The sequence below is a fragment of the Nothobranchius furzeri genome, chromosome 1 (genome assembly GCF_043380555.1).
Source record: "Nothobranchius furzeri strain GRZ-AD chromosome 1, NfurGRZ-RIMD1, whole genome shotgun sequence".
NCBI classification, from domain to species: Eukaryota; Metazoa; Chordata; class Actinopteri; order Cyprinodontiformes; family Nothobranchiidae; genus Nothobranchius; species Nothobranchius furzeri.
The window spans coordinates 87,667,467-87,691,439 of record NC_091741.1 but is presented as its reverse complement, the minus strand read 5'-3'; the positions used below and the strand labels follow the sequence as shown (position 1 = coordinate 87,691,439).

At 45.6% G+C, this 23,973-nt stretch overlaps 1 protein-coding gene and 1 long non-coding RNA gene across 3 annotated transcripts in view; one reads left to right on the top strand and one right to left on the bottom strand.

The window, feature by feature from the left end:
• Window positions 1-344: 344 nt before the first annotated feature.
• Window positions 345-4,755, bottom strand: LOC139071872 (uncharacterized). 2 transcript variants are annotated; one of them, XM_070555213.1, is made up of 2 exons: window positions 4,485-4,755; window positions 345-3,481 (listed from the first exon to the last, which is right to left on the bottom strand). In XM_070555213.1, exon 2 carries the CDS (start codon window positions 3,471-3,473, stop codon window positions 1,656-1,658), a length of 1,818 nt encoding a protein of 605 aa, XP_070411314.1. In that variant the 5' UTR covers window positions 3,474-3,481; window positions 4,485-4,755; the 3' UTR covers window positions 345-1,655. The 2 variants fall into 2 exon arrangements, with proteins under 2 accessions (XP_070411314.1, XP_070411315.1); XM_070555214.1 differs by having other exon boundaries at window positions 1,876-2,009; window positions 2,114-4,755.
• A 9,141-nt stretch (window positions 4,756-13,896) lies between these two features.
• LOC129162879 (uncharacterized) overlaps window positions 13,897-23,973 on the top strand; it is a 60,485-nt gene continuing 50,408 nt past the window's right edge. Inside the window, exon 1 of the long non-coding RNA XR_011520539.1 lies at window positions 13,897-14,209. This is a non-coding gene — a long non-coding RNA (uncharacterized lncRNA). The remainder of the gene's footprint in view (window positions 14,210-23,973) is intronic.

The window sequence follows — 23,973 nt, the reverse complement described above, 5'->3', positions numbered from 1 at the left end:
GTGGACAAGGCCGGGGAGAGGACGGCCTGGAGCTCCCTAGTTGGGATGCTGCCCCCGCGACCCGGACCCGGATAAGCGGAGGAAGACGAGAGACGAGAGGTCTGTTCTCTCCCGTTGTCCAACACGAACTGAATCATAAAACTGAAAACTTACCAAAAACCTCTCTTCTCAAAGCAAAACATGTGCGTCATCAAATGTGTCTGGAGTTTACTGTGGGCAGATGTGTGTGGGTGTGTGTGAATGTTTGTGTGCTTGAGTGTGAAGGTCAGTACCACACATTCAACATTATCTACTTAAGTGTGGATTCATTAATCCATTATAATTACCCCAAAGCATACTAGTCATTCATTTGGTTAAACACATTTATAATGAGCAAAATGATAATGGTTATTTTAACATTAAAATCAAGAAAAAGAAGTTTAAACTTTATGTTTTGACTTGGTCTGGGTACAACTCATGTAAACACATCTTCTGGTAGACTGCAGGTGGCAGATGTTATGGTTTCCTCCCAGACTCGCTGGCGTTCAGGTCTTAATCTGTGGGTGAAAGTTCTCAGCGACCCAGCTATGACCCAGCTGCGTCCAACACCACCATTGTGACAGAAAACCCATATTTCCTCACGTTACATTCCCCCCTTTTTGTGACGACATGGAGGTCAAGCAGAGGCCACCTGACGTCACAACCACAATAACGTGATGTACTCGTGAAGGTAGACATCCCAGATGAAGGCAGGAACGATGAAGCGTCACCACAGGTCTCGTGTAGAAGGGAGTCTATCCTGATCAGATGATTAAGGCCAAAACTGTTGCAATCATTGTAAAGTAATCCACTTAGGGAATCTTGAAAGCAGAGCTATTTCAATAGCAGTTAATTTTCATCAGCAATAATGCAAAGGTATTCAAAGGATAAGCAGCTCGTGTGTCACACGGAGCTGGGCAGGTGATGTGTTCCTCAGGCGTAGTCCAGGCGAAGTCCAGTGACGACCTCGACACCGCTCGAACCACGACCGAAGCCCCATGCGACAGGAAACCAGTTGAAGGATGGTGAAGACGACCCCTCTGATGGGATGTAGTCCATACGAGCTCGGAGAAGGAGACAAAGTGAGACAGCCCACACGATAGATAGCATTTGATGCAAAACAAAGAAATCAATCAAAACCTATCTATGGGTGCCTCTGGGAAAATGTGTATGCCTTTTGTGAATTATCTAAAGAAGAAATGTACTGCACCCTGTTCTACGTGTCATGTAAAAACGTGATGCAGAGAAAACACAAATAAAAGAAAGTAAATCCTAACTGATATGTGAGACTCAGCAGGCTGCATTAAATAAGGCATATATATAAAAGAAATAATCATGAAAATGAAGGGCAAATTGGCTTGTGGCCCTTTAAGGGAAATAGTAACAAAATAAAACCAAATTTGTAATCAAATATAATCATGCTACACAAAGCACTAATAAAAAGATAGAGATGTAAATCAGTTCTAAAAATGTAAATCAGTAGGTTAGTAATCCCTAAAGACGTGAGTTAGTAACAGGACCCTGGCTGGAGGCAGGTAACCTGAAAAAAAAAACCAAAGGATATCACATTTGTTAAAAATTCATCCCACAAACGAGAGAATTTGTAACGGTCCACCAGTCAGTGGAAAAGAATCCGGTCAGAATAGAGTTTTGAATCTGGTATTGCGGACCCACAGAGACACGAGTTTGGACGTATCTGTGGGAGCAGGCTCATAAGCGATTTGGTTATCAAACTGTTTGTATCTTGTGTTACGAACCCACAGGGAAACTTGTTTGAATTTACCTGAGGGTCCCGTTTGGAACTGGAGCGAAGCTGATGGTTTAGCTGTTAGATCAGAACCTGATTTTACCTGCTCAAAGTTGTGTTGCAGCTTTACGGAGGCGACTTTGTTGTGATCAGAAATAGTAGTGAACTGGAAATGCGAAAATGATGCTCGCAAAGCAGGAGGAGGCTCCCCACCCCCCTTTTGTTTCTCAAACTCATGCCGTGTCTGTGAGACAGGAGAAGCATAACATGTCTGTGAGACAGGAGAAGCATAACAAACAGTTCTTAAGCTCTTAAAAGCCCCATTACCAAGAAGATGCACATTGTCACCTGGATCGTGCTGAAAGAGTAGGTGTTCAGATGTCCAAAGACCCGGAGGTGTTGGACTTGGAGGTTCTGAAAAGGAGTGATCCAAGGATGGTTGTGTCACGGGTGTCAAAGCAAACCTAGCTATGTTTAGAATCAGATACAGACATGATGCTAGCTTTAGGAACATGGTCTGTCCTGAAAACTGAAGCCAAGAATACTTTATTCCCAAGAATGATGGAGGTTCCCACACTGAATCAGAAAAACCCGGTTTAACCAGAGTATTTACAGACTGACTAGAACTCCGCCCCGTAGAAGGTGCAGCACCTAACTCCGGGTCGGAGGTCAATGTTGTCAGCTGAATTGGTGGAAGTTCAGTGTCGATTTTTGCAATGACCCGCCCGCTCGGAGGAGGCGTTCCCCCGAACCGGTTGAAGTCCGCAACGGAAAACTCAGAGCCACTCAGCACCCCCCCTTTGTCAGGAGGGGCCCCGAGCATAGCATCACTGCACGCACCTACTGCTCGCGGGCCGGGTGGCCATCCCGAGCCCGTGAGAGAGGTGTGCGCAGCAACCACCGAGCCACCTTTAATATCGCCACTGACCACAGGACTGCTGGAAACCGCAGGGTTTTCTGTGTCGTCGTGGTCACCTGTAAGAGAAATCACAGGAAAGAGAGCACAGAGGCCCGAGACTAAGTCACACCCCTGTGAAAGGAGAAAAGAATTGGCCACCGTATTAGCAGAGGTCACAAACTGAAAAGTGACAAGGTCATTCACATAAAGGTCAAGATGTCCGGGCACAAACCCCTTAAATGGCATGGTAGCTCCGTCCGGAGACCACAAGTGTTTCACGGCGGCTGACTTTTCCATCACGCCCCGATAAAGAAGCTGGTTTGTGCATGAGGCGGACTGACGAGTAAAACAGACCTCTGACTGAAGCGGTGGGTCACAGCCTGAAGATTTCACACCCATGCTGGAGAGATGTTCAGCCTTTAACATGGATGACAGAGGAGAAGCATTAGGAAACAAAGGGTTAAGCACAACCTGTTTGTCAGAGAGGTTAACCATAGGCTCAAGAGATTTATTCAGCTTAAAAGTAGCAGAGAAAGTGTTGTTTATTTCCAACCTTGATGTTGATGGTGGGTTTTTGACCCCCTGGAAGAAATAAAAGTAAAGAAAAAGCGTTATGACTGTAAACAGCATGTTGCATGAATTCACGTCATGAATTGCAGACCAGAACCACCTCCGACCCCGAGCAGCTGGCACCGAACCGCAGCCACTAGTCCCCACTGCTCCCGACCGGCGGCACCCGCCTAAAACGGGCCCGTTCGGGCGGGCGGAGGGACCAGCGATGCTCGGCCGGTGAACAGTCTCCTGCGTCATGGCATGTTCTGGAAGCAGAACGTCAGAGAACCTTACACCAGGTGTAACAGTGCAAGAAAGATTTTGTCGTGTCTCGTCCATCTCCCATTAAGTTCAGAGCAAATCGCGTTTTTACCTTCTGAGCCGACGTAAAACTCCGGGCAGATTCCTTAATATGTCTCACACAAACAAGGACTGTCCGTAGCCTACTTAACTTTATGACACAGGGTAAAACAAGGAATTGTTGATAGAGAAATGAATACACACAACTTCACAAGATGGAAGAAAAAGGCATGGAACCGAGCAACGGAGGCTGTGAAAGCCGACCCGATCACCGGTCCAAAATAAAAATAATAAAAAAAATAATAAACCCTACGCTGCCGAGATGCTATCAGACGGACAAACGTAGCAAAATGTAGATTCTACACACCGTAGCGATTTACAAGAACCACCGCCAATGCGGGTTTTGTGAGGACACAGACTGACTGTGTCAGAAATGGTATGACAATCTAACGGGACGCGTTCCCTTTTTGTCTAACTGTGGTGCTAGCTTAGCTCTCCGGCCAGGTCTAGCGTTCTTTGTCTGTAGCGACCAGACTTAAATTTTCCCGATTAACAAGTAGGCATCTCGCCCCGCTTGTAATACGGACTTCAAAAAACGTACGCAATCTGAATGCAGTAACGCGTGACGGCCATAACCCGGCTTACGACGTTTACCGTGCAATCAAGCAACAGTAGGTGCCTACGGGCATTCCGTTCAGATTGTTTCTATAAGTCGCCCATGCAATGGAGATATTTTCCACAATAGCTCGCCCACAGTGTCAACACACTGAGACGAAAGGTGTCCGAGAATTTAGTCTCGGTTCTGAGGTTCGGAGAATTTAGTGATAATTTTAGGAACTGAGGATAAGCTGCTCACGGTAGCTCACCCAGCAATGGTCAGTGCGGAAACGTAGCTTTCCGACCTGAGGTTAGACTAGAGACGCGGCGGCGCGTCAAAATGGACAGAATTTAGTCAAAAGCACAACTCACACGTTCGCTCCGAAGGCGAAGATGGGATAAATCAAAGTTAGGTCTGTAATTTGCGGTCAATTTGAGATCGGAGTTCTTCTTCGTCAAGTTATCACCCGGACGTCTCCCGGAAGAGTGACTTCAGCGGAACAATTTCCGGTTTTTCAAAATAAGACATCAAAGTGAAACACAGAGAAAAGCGTTGTTTGTAGCTTTTAGATGTAAGAAATCAGACATATCGCAGATATAGAAGACTGGATACGCTCGCCATTAAATGTAGCGTTATGGATTTATGCTCTTTTATGAAAGAGAAACCATGCTACGTATTAATTCGGAATATTAATTTTAATAAATCAATAACCAAATTTTATATTGTTCAGAAGACTCAAAGGTTGTTTTCATCCATAAACTGCTGATAATATCTGAGTGTCTGTGTTTCAGTTCAATGAGGAAACAAGTTTGAAGGATTAAAAGTTTTAATTCTTCAAATTAAACTAATGATTTGGAAAATTGACAAACAGGAAATAACAATCACATTGGCAACTTTGTGGGACAATCTTTTAACAGTTTATATGCTGTTCTTGCTCAAATAGACCTTCTGGTGAATTTATGAAGATTGAGAATGTTGTGACATGAATGCGTGTGTGAGTCTGATTTTGCTTCAGGAAGAAACAGGTGTCTGAGTGAAGTGATGGTTTGGATAAACTTAGGTCTTATCAGAGAACTGCATCAAACGCTAAAACCGTGCTCTGTCTCACCGAACTCTTGTGGACCCTCTTTCGGATCCGGGCCGTGGAGGATGTTGTGGTTCATCCAGATGACACCGGCGGCTGACAGGAGACGTAGGTGTCGAACGGAACCGGTCCAGAGTTGCCCTCGGTACACGTGAATGGTAGAGCGTTTTATCGATGCGCTTTCTTAAGTTAATTCACTCAGAAATCAAAAGACTCGGTAATGAGTCTTCGTTAGAAGTCGCGATTCAGCTATTCTGCCTGGCTTGGCAGAAACAGCGTGAAAGGGGGGAAGAACGAGCCAACAGGCTCTGCCCCCCCTTTCGTTTTTCAGGTCTGTTCTCTCCCGTTGTCCAACACGAACTGAATCATAAAACTGAAAACTTACCAAAAACCTCTCTTCTCAAAGCAAAACATGTGCGTCATCAAATGTGTCTGGAGTTTACTGTGGGCAGATGTGTGTGGGTGTGTGTGAATGTTTGTGTGCTTGAGTGTGAAGGTCAGTACCACACATTCAACATTATCTACTTAAGTGTGGATTCATTAATCCATTATAATTACCCCAAAGCATACTAGTCATTCATTTGATTAAACACATTTATAATGAGCAAAATGATAATGGTTATTTTAACATTAAAATCAAGAAAAAGAAGTTTAAACTTTATGTTTTGACTTGGTCTGGGTACAACTCATGTAAACACATCTTCTGGTAGACTGCAGGTGGCAGATGTTATGGTTTCCTCCCAGACTCGCTGGCGTTCAGGTCTTAATCTGTGGGTGAAAGTTCTCAGCGACCCAGCTATGACCCAGCTGCGTCCAACACCACCATTGTGACAGAAAACCCATATTTCCTCACGTTACATCGTTAACATGCGGAAATGCATTACTGCTATGGAGCAGTTGAACAGGGACAGGTCGAGAATCGGCCTCATTCCTCCCGACTTCTTCGGTACTACGAAGTAGCGGAAGTAGAAGCCAGAGAGTTCTTGTCCGCGAGGGACTCGGGAAATAGCGTCCTTGGACAGAAGTTCCCGCAGCTCCAGCTCTAGGGCCTGAGACTGTACTTGCGATGTGAACGTCGTCTCCACGATCCCGTTGAAGGGAGGTGGAGTGGCCTGAAAATGAAGTGTGTGACCGCAATGAATGGTGTCTGAAATCCATTTGCTCATGATACAAAGGCGGCGCCACTCGTGCGCGCGTTCCGACAGTGGACGCTTGTGCGCGGTCACGTGAACAACGTCCGAGGGTTGTGCATGCGCCCTTACCGCCGTCGCCCGTACCAGAGAACTGGGGTGACCCATGGAGGGCTGCGCTCGAAAGAGCGAGTGCGAAACAGCTGGAACAGGCTGGTCCACACCTCGGATGGTGGAGTCTGAGAGTGAAGGATGAGTGGGAGCTGGACCCGTGCACGGGGGCGACAGAGTGCCAGCGGATGGAGCCGCGCACTGTGCCGCCGCGCGTGGTCGAGACAGCGACCTGACATCCCGCCCCACCCAACGGTGTGGGGAAAGCGGGAAGAGTTGGGCCTGGCCGGATGCTGGGGCCGGAGCGCAAATGGAGCGCACCCTTACGGCTGGCCGTGTATTATGACTATCTGTACCTGCAGGAACATGTGTGCGTGTAGCAGTGCTTGGTGTGGGGAACATGTGTGAGAACTCGGCAGAGGATTCTGCGGAGGACTGTAGGATTGTGCTCTCAATGTGACGTTTTTTGGGTTTTATTTCAAAACCAACAACAACATCAGAGCAATCAGTAACACACACATTCCCCCCAAAGAGTCACTTCCGTGGCTGCTTTCGGCGAGGCTCCTGCACTTGGGACTGCCAAGACTGCGTCTGCTGGCCCCGCCGGAACCGTTGTCCGCCATCTCGCTGGTCCCGCTGATGTGGAGTCGAAGCGGGAGGCCGGCTCCGTGGAGCTGGCGGTGCAGCTGGACGTCTGAAGCTTCCGCGCCGTTCGTCCCATCCTCTGGAGGAACGGCCGGAGTGCGAGGCTGACCGAGGGTGTACCAGGTCTCGCACCGTAGCCGATAGTTCGGCCGTCTTCTGAGCCCGCTCAATGACGCCCCTAAAATGGGGACCAAACAGAACATCGGTGGTGATGGGGCCGTCTAGCATCTCCCTTTGCAGATGTTCCGGAATGGAGGGCATAGCCTTCAGCCAGATTGCTCGCTGGATGAGGGTCTGCCAGGCAGCGATGCGAGCAGAACCGGTGAGCACAGCAGCACACAGATTGAGGATAGCATCAGCAGTCTTAGTAATGATGGCTTTCGACTCCTCGGGAGCTTCCAGCTCCTCCATCATCTTTGAGACGCCGAAGGCAAGAAGGGCGATGTTATTCCCTGCAGCGCCGGTCTGAAAGGCACACTGATGTGCGCGGTCGGTGAGCCGCGTCAGCAGCTGGTCATGTTTTGAAGTGGGAACAGCTTGCGGGCCGGCGAGGTGGTTCTTGGCGCCGAACAGCGAGGCCAAGTCCGGCTCTAGCAGAGGAACGGACGGCCAGCCTTGGTCGGAAAACCCCTCAACCTTGGTGATGGGCGCATACGTGGAGACTGGCGCCTTGAGCTTGGCAGGCTCGGAGAAGGCGGCAGACCAGCAGCTCATAGCAGCAGGGAAGCGCGGCCAGATAGGGTCTGGACAGCGTGTCTGAGTCGCCCCGAAAATTCCCGCCAAATCATCCGCTTCAGGCGGGGGCCGTTCTGGCACAGCTAGCCCCTTGCGGGCTGCTGCCGCAGAAATGATGGCGGGCAGCTCCTGGAGCAGTGCTCTTACTGCTGGCAGGGAGGAGCGAGAAGCCACTGGGGCAGAAGGACCCGCTGAGCGAAGCTCGTCGACCTCCGTTATGTCTAGGAGGGATTCCGCCTCATCGTAGTTCTCGCTGTCGGTGACGTCATCCAGCCGGTTGAAGCCAGCTGGCTCCTGACCGGCGTCGAAGAAATCCAAAGCCTTGTCCAGCGGGTACGAGTCAGCCACCGGAAATTCTTTGTCGGCGGCGGGAGTGAAGTACTCGACCCGGCGAATCTTCTCTGCCACGGGCAGAGCGGCACAGAACGGGCACGAGGCCTGCGGGGTCAAGGCCAGGCCAGCGTGGTGAGCCCCGAGACAGACCTCACACTTAGCGTGCAGGTCGCCGCTGGAAATGGAGCCCGTCTGGCAGGTCAGGCAGGGTCTGGCGTTGCTGGACATGGCTGGTAAGTCGTCTTCGGATAATTTTGCTCTTTAGGATAATATTTGCTCTTTAATAAAGCTCTCAAGCTTGGCATGAAGAGAAAAAGGAGGTGAGCAGTGGGGTCACTGCGGTTATATACCACGAGGGGGCCCACTATTGGTGGGCGTACATTTTAGCTCTTCATGATTGGCTGATGCGGAGATCATCCTTCCAATAGCAGCTAGCTTAAGGGCTAAGACTAGACGAAATAGAACATTTAGGTCTATCTTTTATAACTACAGGATGCTGAGACATTATAACTTATTTGCCCTTTCAGATTTTCCAGCTTTCACCCAGCATTCAAATGAACCATGTACGCACAAATCTGTCTGGTGAGAAAATAGTCTAAAAATATTTTTTGTACTTGTAAACTGATCTGTGTGTAATGTAGTTTAGTCCATGTGTACCACAAAGAAAAAAGTCATACTGTGGATCAAAAAAAGAAAGCTCTTTGATTTTTTTAAACATCTAAAACAGGGGTGTCAAACTCAAACTCCCAAGGGGCCGAAATGAAACTCTGGGACGGAGTCGAGGGCCAAACTTAATATTTTTTGAAAAAGTGAAGGCAAATTTGCACATTTTCTTTATCAACATATATGCAATTTTGAACCTTTAAATTTGGAAACAAACTTATTTCTGCATTAACACTGAATGTGGAATAACCAAATGACACACGAGCAAGTCAGTTTAAAATAAAACACATCAGTGGTATTCATTACTTGTGGTATAATCAGCATTTTTAAAATCTATTCAGGATTTATGTTTTCTTGTTTATTCATTTTTCTTATTTTTTATTCTCCTTTTTTTCTCCTGTAATACGTGTCATCTCTGCTGTGACATCTAGCTTTCCCCACTGAGGAACAATAAAGGGATTTTCTATTCTATTCATCTATCTGCAGCCTTTCCACTTCCTGTTTACTGTAGGTTAAATCTTTTCTCACGGGCCAACCAGAGGCGGAGCTGGCCTAAATGGCGCCCTGTGTGAGATCCCCCGTGACCCCCCCCCCCCCCCCCCCACACACACACACACACAAGAAAAAAAATTACACCTACAACTTTGTTTCAAATTGCGTGGAGTGTATTATATATAACAACGTTTGCTAACTGAATACAGCATCCAGCTCCTGGCCACCTTCTCACCACTTGTCAAAGTTCTACTGAAATAGTGATGATGACAACACCTGCCATCGCCTTCATTCCTGGGAAATATGAAAGTAGTTGGCACCTTAGTAGGTCCTCTTCGAACTAGCTCTGTGCGTATGTTGTTGGTAATTGGTGATGGCCACTTGGCTGGGTCTGAAGAAAGAGGCTCATCATCACCTTCACTGGGACTCATTGGTTGATCATTCAGGCTTCTCTATTGACAGAAAACAGAAGCGTAACTCAGCACATTGCTATGTGGACCATTTCACATATTCTATTAAAATACAATATGTGACATTCAAATTTCTCTAATGTTTGCAGGACACACACACACACACACACACACTTGTGCAAAACTTACCTGACATATCTTGTTGGGGAGACGTGGCAGCTGGCTGTCCCTCATCAAGTTCACATTTACTGGTAGGTCTCTCTATTGACAGAAAATGGAAGCATAACTCACCACATTGCTATATGGAACAATTCCCATATTCTGTGAAAATACTATTTAAATGTCTATAGCTAAATGTTTGTTGGACACACACACGTGTGCAAAACCCACCTAAAGTATCTTCCTGGGGAGATGTGGTGCCAGCAGACTGTCCCTCCTCGAGTTCAAATACTGGCCTACTGGTATGAGCAGTGGAGGTAGATGGCTGTTCCTCAGTGGCAGCTGATGTCATCCCAAAATATCTGTGTAGGGCACCTGATGTTGCATAAAACTAACAATACAATCTTCATGTCACGTCTGTTGCTTAAGCATTTTAATTAACATGTTACAATGAGCATTTACAGTTTTCAGCAGTGGTGGAAAGAATTCCGAAAATCTGTACTCAAGTACAAGTACTGTTACATTGCTAAAATATTACTCATTTACAAGTAAAAGTACTGGTGTTAGAGAAATACTCAAGTAAAAGTACAAATTATTCATAAAAACCTCAGAGTATTTATTTTTAACGGCTGATGTCACCATCACTTCTCCAGACTGGGGCTGCCTGGAAATTGTGTGTTTTCCTTTACCAAAAGTTAAAACACCAACAATCTATTAATCATTAATAATTGATAAAATACAAAACAAGTGTTTTTCCCTAATTTTTTTGTCATTTTAAGTTTTTATTTCCTTATTCAGCAAATGTCTCCGGCACACAAAGAACTAAATGACCAGAGGAGCCACAACTATTGATTAAATATCCATGAATCCATTTTAACTGGTTAAATTCTTCAACTCTCCCACGCTGCTTCAAGGTCACTGTGAGTTTTTAACATAGCCGCGGTGTGCTGTGCAACACGATGACATCATCGACTTGTACAGTGCTGAAAGGCGAGACAGTCTCAACTTTCAGCTAAAAAAGACCGCTCTAGCTATTATAGTTTTTATTTTATGGCAGTTTACAGTATAAACGGGATCTTACTGGCAGGGCACCTCCAGCGGCCCGCTGCTGCTCCGTTTTTCGTGGGGTAAATAATACGTAGCTCATTTCCCGAGTCCAAAAAGAAAGGCGAATGGCGCCGGCGCGAGACCTGCCGCCCGCCGTCAATGTATTTCAGCAAAATTCTCAAAGACTCATTTTAATTTGATAGCGTTTGGTTATCAGCCTTTCGGTTTTCCCACTCTTAGCTTTTCATAAAAGCTCATTTGACAAAGAAAAAGCTATAGCGGTTGGAAGTAGTTCTAAATACATGCAACGTAAGAAGCTAGCAAGACATTTGAAGGGATCATCATAGCACCATGCAAAACGTTCAGATTAGAGAGGTTAGTTAATCAATAAATTGGGGGACAGGCGGGCAAAATACCAACTAAATAATAAAGAGATGTATACCTGCATCTTTTCCTCGTTTCTCCTCCTCTTCTTTTCTTTTTTTCCGAAATTGGGCACCAGATGGCTTCGACCGTTTCTTCTCCATTATGTTTGTGAGTGGTGATATGTGAAACGGTACCTGTATCCCTCCATCATCACTCTCCGAGATCCCTCCGCCCCCCACCTGATGAAGGGCGCTATAGAGCGCACTACAGAGGCGCGGCGGACACAAGGGGGCGCAATAAAATCCCAATATAAACGCAATCAATGACTTTGTTGTGCTTTTATTACAGAAATATTATTATTATCATCACTCATCACTATTATTATTATGAAGAACATGTGATTTCTATGTTTTGTTGATGTATCGGTTGATGGAAGAAAAAAAATTAAAATAAAAAAAAAATAAAAAAAAAAAGAAATTAAATGCCGCCCCCTCCAGACTGCGGCCCTGTTCGGCCGCACATGTTGCACATATCAAGCTCCGCCACTGGGGCCAACAACAAAATAAAAATATCATTTTATCTTAAATGAAAATGCAACATCTCACCTGTTAACTTTCATGTTTTGGAGCAGAAAAAGAGCATAAATCCAACATATTTAAAGCTCAGTTTGTTCCACTGGTTTACTGTGATGCTCACCTGTTCCAGCCAGATACCTGCATCATGGGGTTGATCTGAGCTGAGGAGGAGACTCCTGTTGTTTTGTTCATATTCATCATAATAATGACAACATTAGATGACAACAGGTGCTCACATAGGTTTGTGCTGATGAACATGTCTGAGCAGCTTGACCACGTTGTTGTGTGTCGGGGAGGAAAAACACCGACAGCAACAGTGGCGGCTGGTGAAAAATATTTTTGGTGGGGCTGTGCTATTTTTTTTAAACAAACTTGTGCTTTCTGAGCTTTGTGCACAACTTCACTATTTCCTGAATTAAGCACAGTTCTTTTATTTCCTGTCTTACATCATTGGACAAACTGATTAATCCAGGTGTGTCTGACTATTGGCACGCTGCTTTGCGGACCAAGGTTGAAAAATACTGCATTAAATTGCACATAAAATAGCATGACCCTGAATGGTAAATAGGCAATGCAAGAGGCAAGTAACAAAAACATTTTGTTTAATTTCAACATTTGAGTGAACACGAAAAATTATGAGCAGGTCACTGTTACAGTAAAGGTAGTAAACACTACTTAAACAAAATGCCAGAAATTTACACTGTTAGGACTTACGGAAAGTGGAAACACTTTCATAGGAAATAATGTCATCAGTATCCTCTTACAAATGTCATATTTCCCACTTTTTGGGACAATAAAACATTTCTGGTTCTCAATCAGATGTTTTTACTTCAAATGTAAAAACATCTCATTGAGAATCAGAAATGTTTTATTGTCTCAAAAGCTGGGCAATTTGTTTGCTTCAGCAGAAGTATAACAAGTAAAATGGAATCAGACTGATGTATGTACAAATTTACTTGAAATACACATTTACGTGATTAAATATGTATAGTAGGTATGTGTGTTGAAATTAGTTTTTACAGTTATTGCACATTAAACAATGTACATGTTATTAAACAAATGTCCCGGTTTGTGGGACAACAAAGGATTTCTGATTCTGATTGTCTTGTTTACAGAAATGTAATGTACAGCTTACCTCTGCACCCAGCTGCTGTTCTCCCTGTCCAAACGTCCTCCGTTTCTTTGTTGGCTGCTGCACTGATGCGCTGCATTCCTCAGTCAGAGAATGAATGGAGTCCCCAATGAGACACAAGTTCCACATCCACCTTCTGTGGATCCCAGCCGTTATGAATAACAAACACAGAAAGCAAAATAACGCATTAGCGTGATTGCATCCAGCTAGCCACTGCTTCCTGGTGTACCAATTTCGGGAGAAGCCTCGTGTGTACAGTTTACCACTCTCCTCCTCCTGCTGGCTTATCTTTACGTCGGGCTGATCTGGTCCAAGCTCTTTGACAATAAGTTTTTCCACCATAGTTCTCCTCTCGAACGGATACTGGAGAAGAGACCGAACTGAATTCAGTGGCTGCTGAGATCCGGTATCCATGTTGTAGGCGCACTGGCGTCCATGTCTACATCTGCGTCATGACAGTCACGGGTCACGACCAAAAACGTGCTGGAGTCGAGACTCTCCGAGTTCTACCGAACACCAACGAAAGCCTTGGCGGTAGCTCTATCGCCCATCATGCTTCTGAAACGTTCTGAAACAACGTCAACGCTGATTGGATACATTCCCATTCCTACCCTTTGATTTTCTTGTCAGCAATTGGACAACTGGTCCCGTCTTGTTTGGGCGATTGAAAAACGGCACACAGCCTCCACCGCTCGGCAGAGACCGGCAGAGATCGGCAGAGACCAATATATATATATATATATATATATATATATGATTTATTTTTGTTACAAAACACACAATTAACTTAGAATATGTGATTTTTGTCAATTTTATTTATTTTTTAAAATAAAAATTAAAAACACAGGGGAAACTGGGAGGGCGGCGCCCTATCGCCCTCTACTGGCCAGCCGCCACTGGACAGCAACCACAGAGCCGTGCTGGTTTGAGCGTGTCGCTGTTCGCTGGAGTTATATCAGCTCTGTCTGGAAGTTAGTTGGAACACTTTTTCTTTCAGTAGTGAACACATTATTGAGCGGCTAGAATCTCCGTTTCTGGGCTTCAACGTCAGAAAACAGCTGAGTGAACTCGGCGCGGAGTGAGAGGAGTGTTTAGTTTGTCCGAGACAGCGGAGCTAAAGAGACCGACAGCAGGCGCTGGAAAAACACAAAGGAGGGGGCTTCGTCAGCTCCACGCTGACGCCGCAAAGCATCATGGGAGTTGAAGTCTTTGAGGTAAAATCGGCCAGAGGGCCAGTTTTAATATATTTTTGATATTTATCTCGCGGGCCACATAAAAATGCTCCGCGGGCCGCATCTGGTCCGCGGGCCTTGACTCTTGACATTTGTGATCTAAAATAATCAGGATTTAGTAAACAATTTTTAGTTACACACGCACAAATATAGTTACAAATACAAATGTAATTACACACACACAAATCTTGTTACACTCGCAAATTTTGTTACACAGGCACAAAAGTTACACACACACAAATCTTTTGAGACTTGTTTTCCCCCACATACAGTTGTGGTCAGAAGTTTACATACACTTGTAAAAAATATAATATAATGGCTCTACTGAGTGTCCCGTTATTTCTAAAACTCTGATTTTTCTCTGATAGAGTGATTGGAACAGATACTTCTTTGTCACAAAAAACATTCATGAAGTTTGGTTCTTTAATGTCTTTATTATGGGTTAACAGAGAAAAGTGATCACATTTGCTGGGTCACAAATATACATACAGCAGTGCTAATATTTGGTTACATGTCCCTTAGCCATTTTCACTTCAATTAGGCGCTTTTGGTAGCCATCCACAAGCTTCTGGCAAGCTTCTGGTTGAATCTTTGACCACTCCTCTTGACAGAATTGGTGAAGTTCAGTTAAATTTGATGGCTTTCTGACATGGACTTGTTTCTTCACTGTCCACATGTTTTCAATGGGGTTTAAGTCAGGACTTTGGGAAGGCCATTCTAAAACCCTTATTCTAGCCTGATTTAGCCATTTCTTTACCACTTTTGATGTGTGTTTGGGGTCATTGTCCTGTTGGAACACCCAACTGCGCCCAAGACCCAACCTTCGTACTGATGATTTTAGGTTATGTTGAAGAATGTGAAGGTAATCCTCCTTCTTCATTATCCCATTTACTCTCTGTAAAGCACCAGTTCCATTGGCAGCAAAACAGCCCCACAGCATAATATTCCCACCACCATGCTTGACTGTAGGCATGGTGTTCTTGGGGTTAAAGGCCTCACCTTTTCTCCTCCAAACATATTGCTGGGCATTGTGGACAAAAAGCTCGATTTTCGTTTCGTCTGACCACAGAACTTTCCTCCAGAAGGTCTTATCTTTGTCCATGTGATCAGCAGCAAACTTCAGTCGAGCCTTAAGGTGCCGCTTTTGGAGCAAGGGCTTCTTTCTTGCACGGCAGCCTCTCAGTCCATGGAGATGCAAAACACGTTTGACTGTGGACAATGACACCTGTGTTCCAGCAGCTTCTAATTCTTGGCAGATCTGCTTTTTGGTGATTCTTGGTTCACTCTTTACCCTCCTGACCAATTTTCTCTCAGCAGCAGGTGATAGCTTGCGTTTTCTTCCTGATCTTGGCAGTGATGAAACAGTGCCATGCACCTTATACTTACATACAATTGTTTGCACTGTTGCTCTTGGGACCTGCAGCTGCTTTGAAATGGCCCCAAGTGACTTTCCTGACTTGTTCAAGTCAATAATTCGCTTTTTCAGATCCATGCTGAGCTCCTTTGACTTTCCCATTGTAGCGTTTGTGGGCGTTTGTATCCAATGAGCCCTATTTACCTGGCCTAAGAGAAGTCACCAGCTGTAGTCACTCATAATCACTCACAAGAAGTTAAGAGGCCATGCTATGAAGCTCAGTTCACTGACACGTTTCTAAGTCACCAAAATTGCTAGATCATGTTGCTGTATGTATATTAGTGACCCAGCAAATGTGATCACTTTTCTCTGTTAACCCATAATAAAGACATTAAAGAACCAAACTTCATGAATGTTTTTTGTGACAAAGAAGTATCTGTTCCAATCACTCTATCAGAGAAAAATCAGAGTTTTAGAAATAACGGGACACTCAGTAGAGCCATTATATTATATTTTTTACAAGTGTATGTAAACTTCTGACCACAACTGTATGAGTGAGACGTAACAGTTAAGTTTAAGCAAAGCTGGAGATGCTTTATTGCAGTTATAAAAAAAAAACTACTCCTTTGCATGCCATTAAGCCTAAGAAACGTGTTAAATATCCATTGTTTAAGATGTGCAAAAAGTAGTTCTGAGGCAGTGAGAGTAGTGTCATATTTAACTCCTGCTGGTTTGGTTCCTGCCATCAAAAAAGACTGGGCCTCCTAAATCTGCTACCAGCTTGTAAAACATAGTGGTACAGGAAGAAGTGCACAGCCATCTGAAATGCCATGACCTTTCTACGGTACAATGCTGTGTCACAAGCATACAAGGGCTTTTCTCTGCTTTGCCAGCTGAAAGATGACAGATAAGGAAAGACCTGCTGTATTCAACATCTGACTCGAATCGTTGAACGTGTAAAATTCAGTAATAAAGAAAATGTCCTTCCTGAAGAAGAAGCTGTAAACGGAGCCAAGCAGATCGTTTGATACATCATCCATTTGTTTCTTTTTGTTTAGTTTAACATTTTGCAAAGTAACTAATACATTTTAAAATTAATTTTCTCATCATTGATTTAATCAGATAGAAGACTGTCCCTAAAAGTCCTTTCACTTTGTATAGCAATGAAGCCACTTTGGATACAAGTTATCAATTAACATATGACCTGCCTCTATTGAAGGAGAGTTGCCTATGAAGAGAAGAGTCAATAATGAGTGTTTCTGTGTTTTAACTGAACAATCAGACAGAAGTGTGGTAAAACGGTTGGTTTAGCCTGAAAATGTGCAGCTCTGCTCAACGATGGGTCAAACTCAGGTGCACGCACAGCGCCAACATGTGATGCTAGCAAATGAACAAATTATAATTTTCATCTCCACCAGAAAGATCTTACCCACACAATGCACAATCTGTATTCACCACTGCATTTGTGGAAAGTTTGACTTTTTAAAACCACAGATGTATGAAAGCAGCATCTCTTCTCTTTTTGTTGCTGTGAATCTTGGTGCAACCTTTCATTTCTCCCCTCCACATGCAGGCGAATCAAAAGACATATGATGCATGAATTTGCTTTGGCAGAAACAGAAGAGAGATTGTGATCTTTAGATTCCTCTTGCTCCTCCTTGAACCGTCACCTTATCGTGGTGGAGGAGTTTGAGTGCCCTAATGATCCTAGGAGCTATGTTGTCTGGGGCACTTTGTGCCCCTGGTAGGGTCTCCCATGACAAATTGGTCTTAGGTGAAGGGTGAGACAAAGAACGGTTCACAGGATCTTTCATGGATGTTAAAACAAAGAGTCGGAGTACCCGGCCCGGAGGGTTACCGGGGTCCCACCCTGGAGCCAGGCCTGGAGTTGGGGCCCGTGGGCGAGCGCCTGGTGGCCAGGCTTTCGCCCATGGGGCCCGGCCGGGCCCAGCCAGAACTGGATACATGGGCTCATCCAACTGTGGACCCACCACCCGCAGGAGGAACATGAAGGGTCCGGTGCAATGTGGATCGGGTGGCAGACCAAGGCGGGAGTCTTGGCGGTCCGATCCCCGGACGAGAAAACTGGTTTTTGGGACATGGAACATCACCTCGCTGGCGGGGAAGGAGCAGGAGCTTGTGGCAGAGGTTGAGCGGTACCGGCTAGATATAGTCGGACTCACCTCGACACATAGCATTGGCTCTGGAACCCAAGTCCTTGAGAGGGGTTCGACACTCTCCTTTGCTGGAGTTGCTCCGGGTGAGAGGTGGAGGGCTGGGGTTGGCTTTTTGTTAGCCCCAAGACTCTCTGCCTGTGTGTTGGAGTTTACCCCGGGGGATGAGAGGGTAGCTTTCCTGCGCTTTCGGGTCGGGGAACGGGTCCTGACTGTTTGTGCTTATGGGCCAAATATCAGTTCAGAGTACCCACTCTTTCTGGAGTCCCTGGGACGAGTGCTAGATAGTGCTCCATCAGGGGACTCCATTGTCCTGCTGGGGGACTTCAATGCTCATGTGGGCAATGACAGCATGACTTGGAGGGGTGTGATTGGGAGGAACGGCCCACCTGATCTGAACTCGAGTGGTGTTTCATTATTGGACTTCTGTGCAAGCCGCAGTTTGGCCATAACGAACACCATGTTCCAACATAAGGATACCCATCGGTACACTTGGTGCCAGGGCAGCCTAGGTCGCAGGTCGATGATAGACTTTGTAGTCGTATCATCTGACCTGCGGCCGTATGTTTTGGACACCCGAGTGAAGAGAGGAGCAGAGCTGGCAACTGATCACCACCTGGTGGTGAGTTGTATCAGATGGCAGGGGAAGATGCCGCGTAGACCTGGCAGACCCAAATGCACAGTGAGGGTCTGCTGGGAACGCCTGGCAGAAGAACCTGTTAAGACGGTCTTCAACTCTCACCTCTGGCAGAGCTTTGACCGCGTTCCGAGAGCAGTGGGGGACATTGACTCCGAGTGGGCCTTGTTCCACTCTTCAATTGTTGAGGCGGCTGTTGCTACCTGTGGTCGCAAAGTGGCCGGTGCCAGTCGTGATGGCAACCCCCGTACCCGCTGGTGGACACCAGAGGTTCGGGGAGCGGTCAGACTGAAGAAGGAGGCCTACAGGGTGTGGCTGGTCTGTGGGTCTCCGGAGGCAGCAGACAGGTACCGGAAAGCCAAGCGGGGTGCAGCAGTGGCAGTTGCCAAGGCAAAATCTCGGGCGTGAGAGGAGTTTGGTGAGGCCATGGAGAAAGACTATCGATCGGCTCCAAAGAGGTTCTGGCAAACTGTCCGGCGCCTCAGGAGAGGAAGGCAGCAACTCGCTCACACTGTTTACAGTGGGGATGGGGAGCTGCTGACGTCAACTGGGGCTATAGTCGGACGGTGGAAGGAATACTTTGAGGAGCTCCTCAATCCCAACTATGCGCATTCCGAGGAGGAACCAGAGCCGGGAGACCTGGGGGTGGACTGTCCAATCTCTGGGGCAGAAGTTGCTGAGGTAGTCAAACAACTACACAGCGGCGGAGCCCCGGGGGCAGATGAGATTCATCCTGGGAATCTCAAGGCTATGGATGTTGTAGGGCTGTCATGGTTGACACGTCTCTGCAACATTGCGTGGTCATCGGGGGCAGTTCCTGTGGAGTGGCAGATCGGAGTGGTGGTCCCCATCTTTAAGAAGGGTGACCTGAGAGTGTTTTCCAACTATAGGGGGATCACACTCTTCAGCCTCCCTGGAAAGGTCTACTACAAGGTACTGGAGAGGAGGGTCCGATCGATGGTTGAATCTCAGATTGAGGAGGAACAATGTGGTTTTCGTCCTGGCCGTGGAACTGTGGACCAGCTCTATACCCTTGCAAGGGTGATGGAGGGGGCATGGGAGTTTGCCCAACCAATCCACATGTGTTTTGTGGATTTGGAGAAGGCTTATGACTGTGTCCCCAGGGGCACCCTGTGGGGGATGCTCCAGGAGTATGGGGTGGGTGGCTTTCTGTTGAGGGCCATTCAGTCCCTTTACCAGAAGAGCGTGAGTTTGGTCCCTCATAGCCGGTAGTAAGTCTGACCTGTTCCCGGTGAGGGTTGGACACCGCCAGGGCTGCCCTTTGTCACCGGTTCTGTTCATTACCTTTATGGACAGAATTTCTAGGCGCAGCCGTGGTGTAGAGTGTGTCGAGTTTGGTGGCAGGAGAATCTCGTCTCTGCTTTTTGCAGATGATGTGGTCCTCCTAGCTTCATCCAGCTCTGACCGTCAGCTCTTGCTGGGTAGGTCTGCAGCCGAGTGTGAAGCGGCTGGGATGAGGATCAGCACCTCCAAATCTGAGACCATGGTTCTCGACTGGAAAAGGGTGGCTTGCCAACTCCGGGTCGGGGGAGAGGCCCTATCTCATGTGGAGGAGTATAAGTATCTCGGGGTCTTGTTCACGAGTGAGGGTCGGAGGGATCGGGAGATCGACAGGCGGATTGGTTCGGCGTCTGCAGTGATGCGGACGCTGAGCCGATCTGTCGTGGTGAAGAGGGAGCTGAGCCACAAAGCCAGGCTCTCGATTTACCGGTCGATCTACGTCCCAATCCTCACCTATGGTCATGAGCTTTGGGTAATGACCGAAAGAACGAGATCGCAGATACAAGCGGCCGAAATGAGTTTCCTCCGTAGGGTGGCCGGGCTCAGCCTTAGAGATAGGGTGAGGAGCTCGGACATTCGGGAGGGACTCGAAGTAGAACCGCTGCTCCTCCGGATCGAAAGGAGCCAGTTGAGGTGGTTTGGGCATCTGGTCAGGATGCCTCCTGGACGCCTCCCTAGGGAGGTATTTCGGGCATGTCCTGCCGGCAGGAGGCCCCCGGGTCGACCCAGGACACGTTGGAGAGGTTACATCTCCAGTCTGGTCCGGGAACGCCTTGGGGTCCTGCCGGAGGAGCTGGTGGAGAAGGCCGGGGAGAGGATGGTCTGGAGCTCCCTAGTTGGGATGCTGCCCCCGCAACCCGGACCCGGATAAGCAGAGGAAGACGATGACGACGACGAGATTCCTCTTGCAGCATCCGATCAACCACCTCAGCAGTAAGGAGGCCCTCTAGTTAGGGCAGTAAGCCTGGCCTTCAGGGACCAACTGCTAAAGTGCTTCAAGAGTTTCTATCATGTTAATGTAACAATTAAATTTACATATTATTTAATGAACCATAAAATGTGAGATTCCATAGGAAATATGAAATCAATCTTATGGATCTTTGGGTAATTTAAATCAGAAGATTGGAACTTTTTATTGGAGGGACTATTTAACCACTTCGTATGAACTCATAGACAAAAGGAGGAGAGTCAAGTTTTAAAAGTTTAAAGATTTATTACTAAACAAATTAAAACTAGACTAACTTTAAACACTAAATGTATGATGTAACTAAGGTGAAGTAAGACTGAGGATGGTGTAGTGTGAAATGTTGTTCAGAACCAGCAAATCCGGAGAAACGATTAGTTCTGATGGGAGTGAAGATGATGTTTTGCGCTAAGCTTTGGTTTGGAGATTCATAACACATATTGAGACGCCATTCTGCCGGCCTACGTACCCTTGGCGGAAGTCCCCGTTAGATCAGGAATGTCGAGGTCCAGCTTGACCTCCTCTGGCACCGAAGCTGGTAGAAAAGCAGCGGCAGCCGACCAGACCAGTTTTGAGATGCTTCCAGGTCACGACAGTTCATTGGCATCTAGCAAGACCCAAAAAGAGGGTCGTGATGGTTCAACTTTTATTCTGAAAGGAACCGTTGCAGCAGGTGGGAAATGCAACAAATTTATCCAGCTTGTCGTTAGGTTTTTTTGGCTGAAGAGGAAAGTTACGGGATTGGCCACTCCGACAACTTCTCTAGAAAGCTTTGAACTGAAGTTTAAGATGACGTGGGCATAGTTTTATAATTTGGATGTTTTGATTTACGGTCGAATCAAAAAGGGACACCAAGAGGGGATTTACCAAGCACCACCAAAACCATGCCTCGCGTCAGATCTGGAAGGCTCTGATTGGATCAGAAAAAGAAAATGTGTCATGTGATTCTTAACACTATGTGTGATCAGTCTCTAGTGGAAACATTTAAAGTTATATTACTTATTATAACTACTGATCATAAACATTGCCATTTCACAGATTGGTTCACATTTTGTTATTGGACTAACTCTTTGTTTGATTAGCTTTATTAAAAATAGAGTTCTTCTGATTTATTAAAAGAGTCCTTTGTCTTCATTCTTCTCTTGAGCTGGAAAGGAAGAAACAGTTTAGGAGCCGAGCATGAGACCTTGAGCAATATCTCATGCAGATTAGGTTTGTGTCAGAAACTTCTGGTTTTTCTTTGAGCAGAGCAAAACAGAGCATGGCCTTTTAGGTCAGAAATGGACAATTCATCACACTACATTAACATGGAGAAGCCCTAAAGGTGGCAGCTCCACCAGAATGGGTTTTTTAGTGTAGGTTAACAGGTATCTACAATGGTGAATTTCATTTTATAACAACCTGATAATGAGTTTACACACATTTCTTTGATAAAACAAACAAAAACCAAAAGAACAGCCTCCATCAAATTCAAGTTGAAACATGCTTGATGCTTTACTGGCAGATTTCCAAGTTTTAGCACCCTCAACAACTAAATATTACACGTGACAAGAGTTGTTTGTTTAAAGGTGTGGATGTATAAACATGTTTTTAATGATTATAATTGGTCACTTTAGACCGTAAGAAGCTAACTGTTAGCGTTAGCAACTCCACCACATGGCAGGACTCCTTCAGGCCATGTTGTAATTGTAGCATTAAAGAGGCTACAAATTATTTATGACCAATAAGATGTGATTAATCCATATTAATATGAAATATCAATCTGATTGATGTGCAACAACAGAAATTCTGGAGAGACTCCACCTTCTTGAAACGCAATGAGGGGCTACATGTTGGACATACCTCTCTTTAAATCATATGAAGATCATGTTTTTACAGCCAATCTAGGTGTTAACGAAAAAGGATGTCTTTGCAAGCTGACAGGTCCTGTTGTGAGGTGACTCTAAGACAAACTAAGATGAAGATAACAAGCTTTCATCAATATTTCTTCATGATATTCTCATGATATTTAAAAATGTGACTTCTCTTTGCTGCTTTTCTAATGAGCAAAAGAGGAATAACCTTTTTGAATTGTCAGTCTCCTTTCAGAGAAAATTAGATATGTTTTATGCATTTACAGCTAAACCATATTTGTTTGTTAAACCACAAAAGAAAAGCATTCATGCAGTGTTTTCTACTTTTTTATTAAGGTTATACAATTAGCTAATATTAATTCTGTATTTTATATGTATTGCATAAATAACTGTATAACAGTTTCAATCTTCACCATGTACTGGCTGACAGTTTCCTGGACAAGATCCATCTAAAGCCCTTCTCATAAAACTACCATCCATCCATTTTCAGCCTCTTCTCCGGAGTCGTGGGGGCAGTAGCCTGAGCAGGGAGGCCTAGACTTCTCTCTCCCCAGCTACCTGAGCCAGCTCCTTCTGGGGGAATCCTAAGGCGTTCCCTAGCCAGCTTAAAGACATAGTCCCTGTAGCATGTCCTGGGTCTTCATTGAGGTCTTCTGCCAGTTGGACGTGCACAGAAAACCTCACCAGGGATGCATCCAGGAGGCATCCTCACTAGATGCCCGAGCCACCTCAACTGGCTCCTCTCGATGTGGAGGAGCAGTGGATCGACTCCGATCTACGACTCTCTTTTCTAAACATCTGTCCAGCACCTGGGATAAAAAGGCTGTGCCTTCAGCTGTCTGGGAGGCAGCAGTGCAGGGGCTCTGCTGTCCTCCAGGCCTCATTTTGGTTTTAACCCCCTTCGTTTTGACTTTAATAGTTTTAACTCTGGGTGATCCACATGGATATTTGTTTGATGTCGACTTGGGTGACTCTGTTTTAAGGTTAACAACATAGTTTACGGACTTTGGGATTTTAAAACACTTGGTGTTTTCGTAGCGTATCGGTTTTATTATCAACTTGTGTTTTTAAAGCATCTTCTGTTTCGGTAAAACTTTTAACAAAGTTTTAACCAGGTGTTTTAATGTTGACAATTTGCCCTTTAAATGTTAACCTTTTGGTCTGGATTTTGTTTGTTTGGCATTATTTTAATTATGCTCTCCATCTGTTTGCACTTGTTTTTAGAACCTTTTATAACAATTAAACCCATTTTAACTCCACTGTTACCCCCTCCTTCATATTTTAACATTTCCTGTCGGGGACGTAACATAAAGAGAGCCGAAGCTATCTAGCGGCAGCCACAGAGCAGCTTGAACAATACCTTGCAGAAAAACTAAAAAAATGAATGTTTTATTCACCCATGACTGGAGGAGTGAAAAAATAAGCAGCAAGCATTTTATTCGTGGACAGAAATTATGGGAAA

Coding starts and splice junctions, on each gene's coding strand:
- LOC139071872 (XM_070555213.1), bottom strand. CDS start 3,473: ATGACGCAGGAGACTGTTCACCGGCCGAGCATCGCTGGTCCCTCCGCC.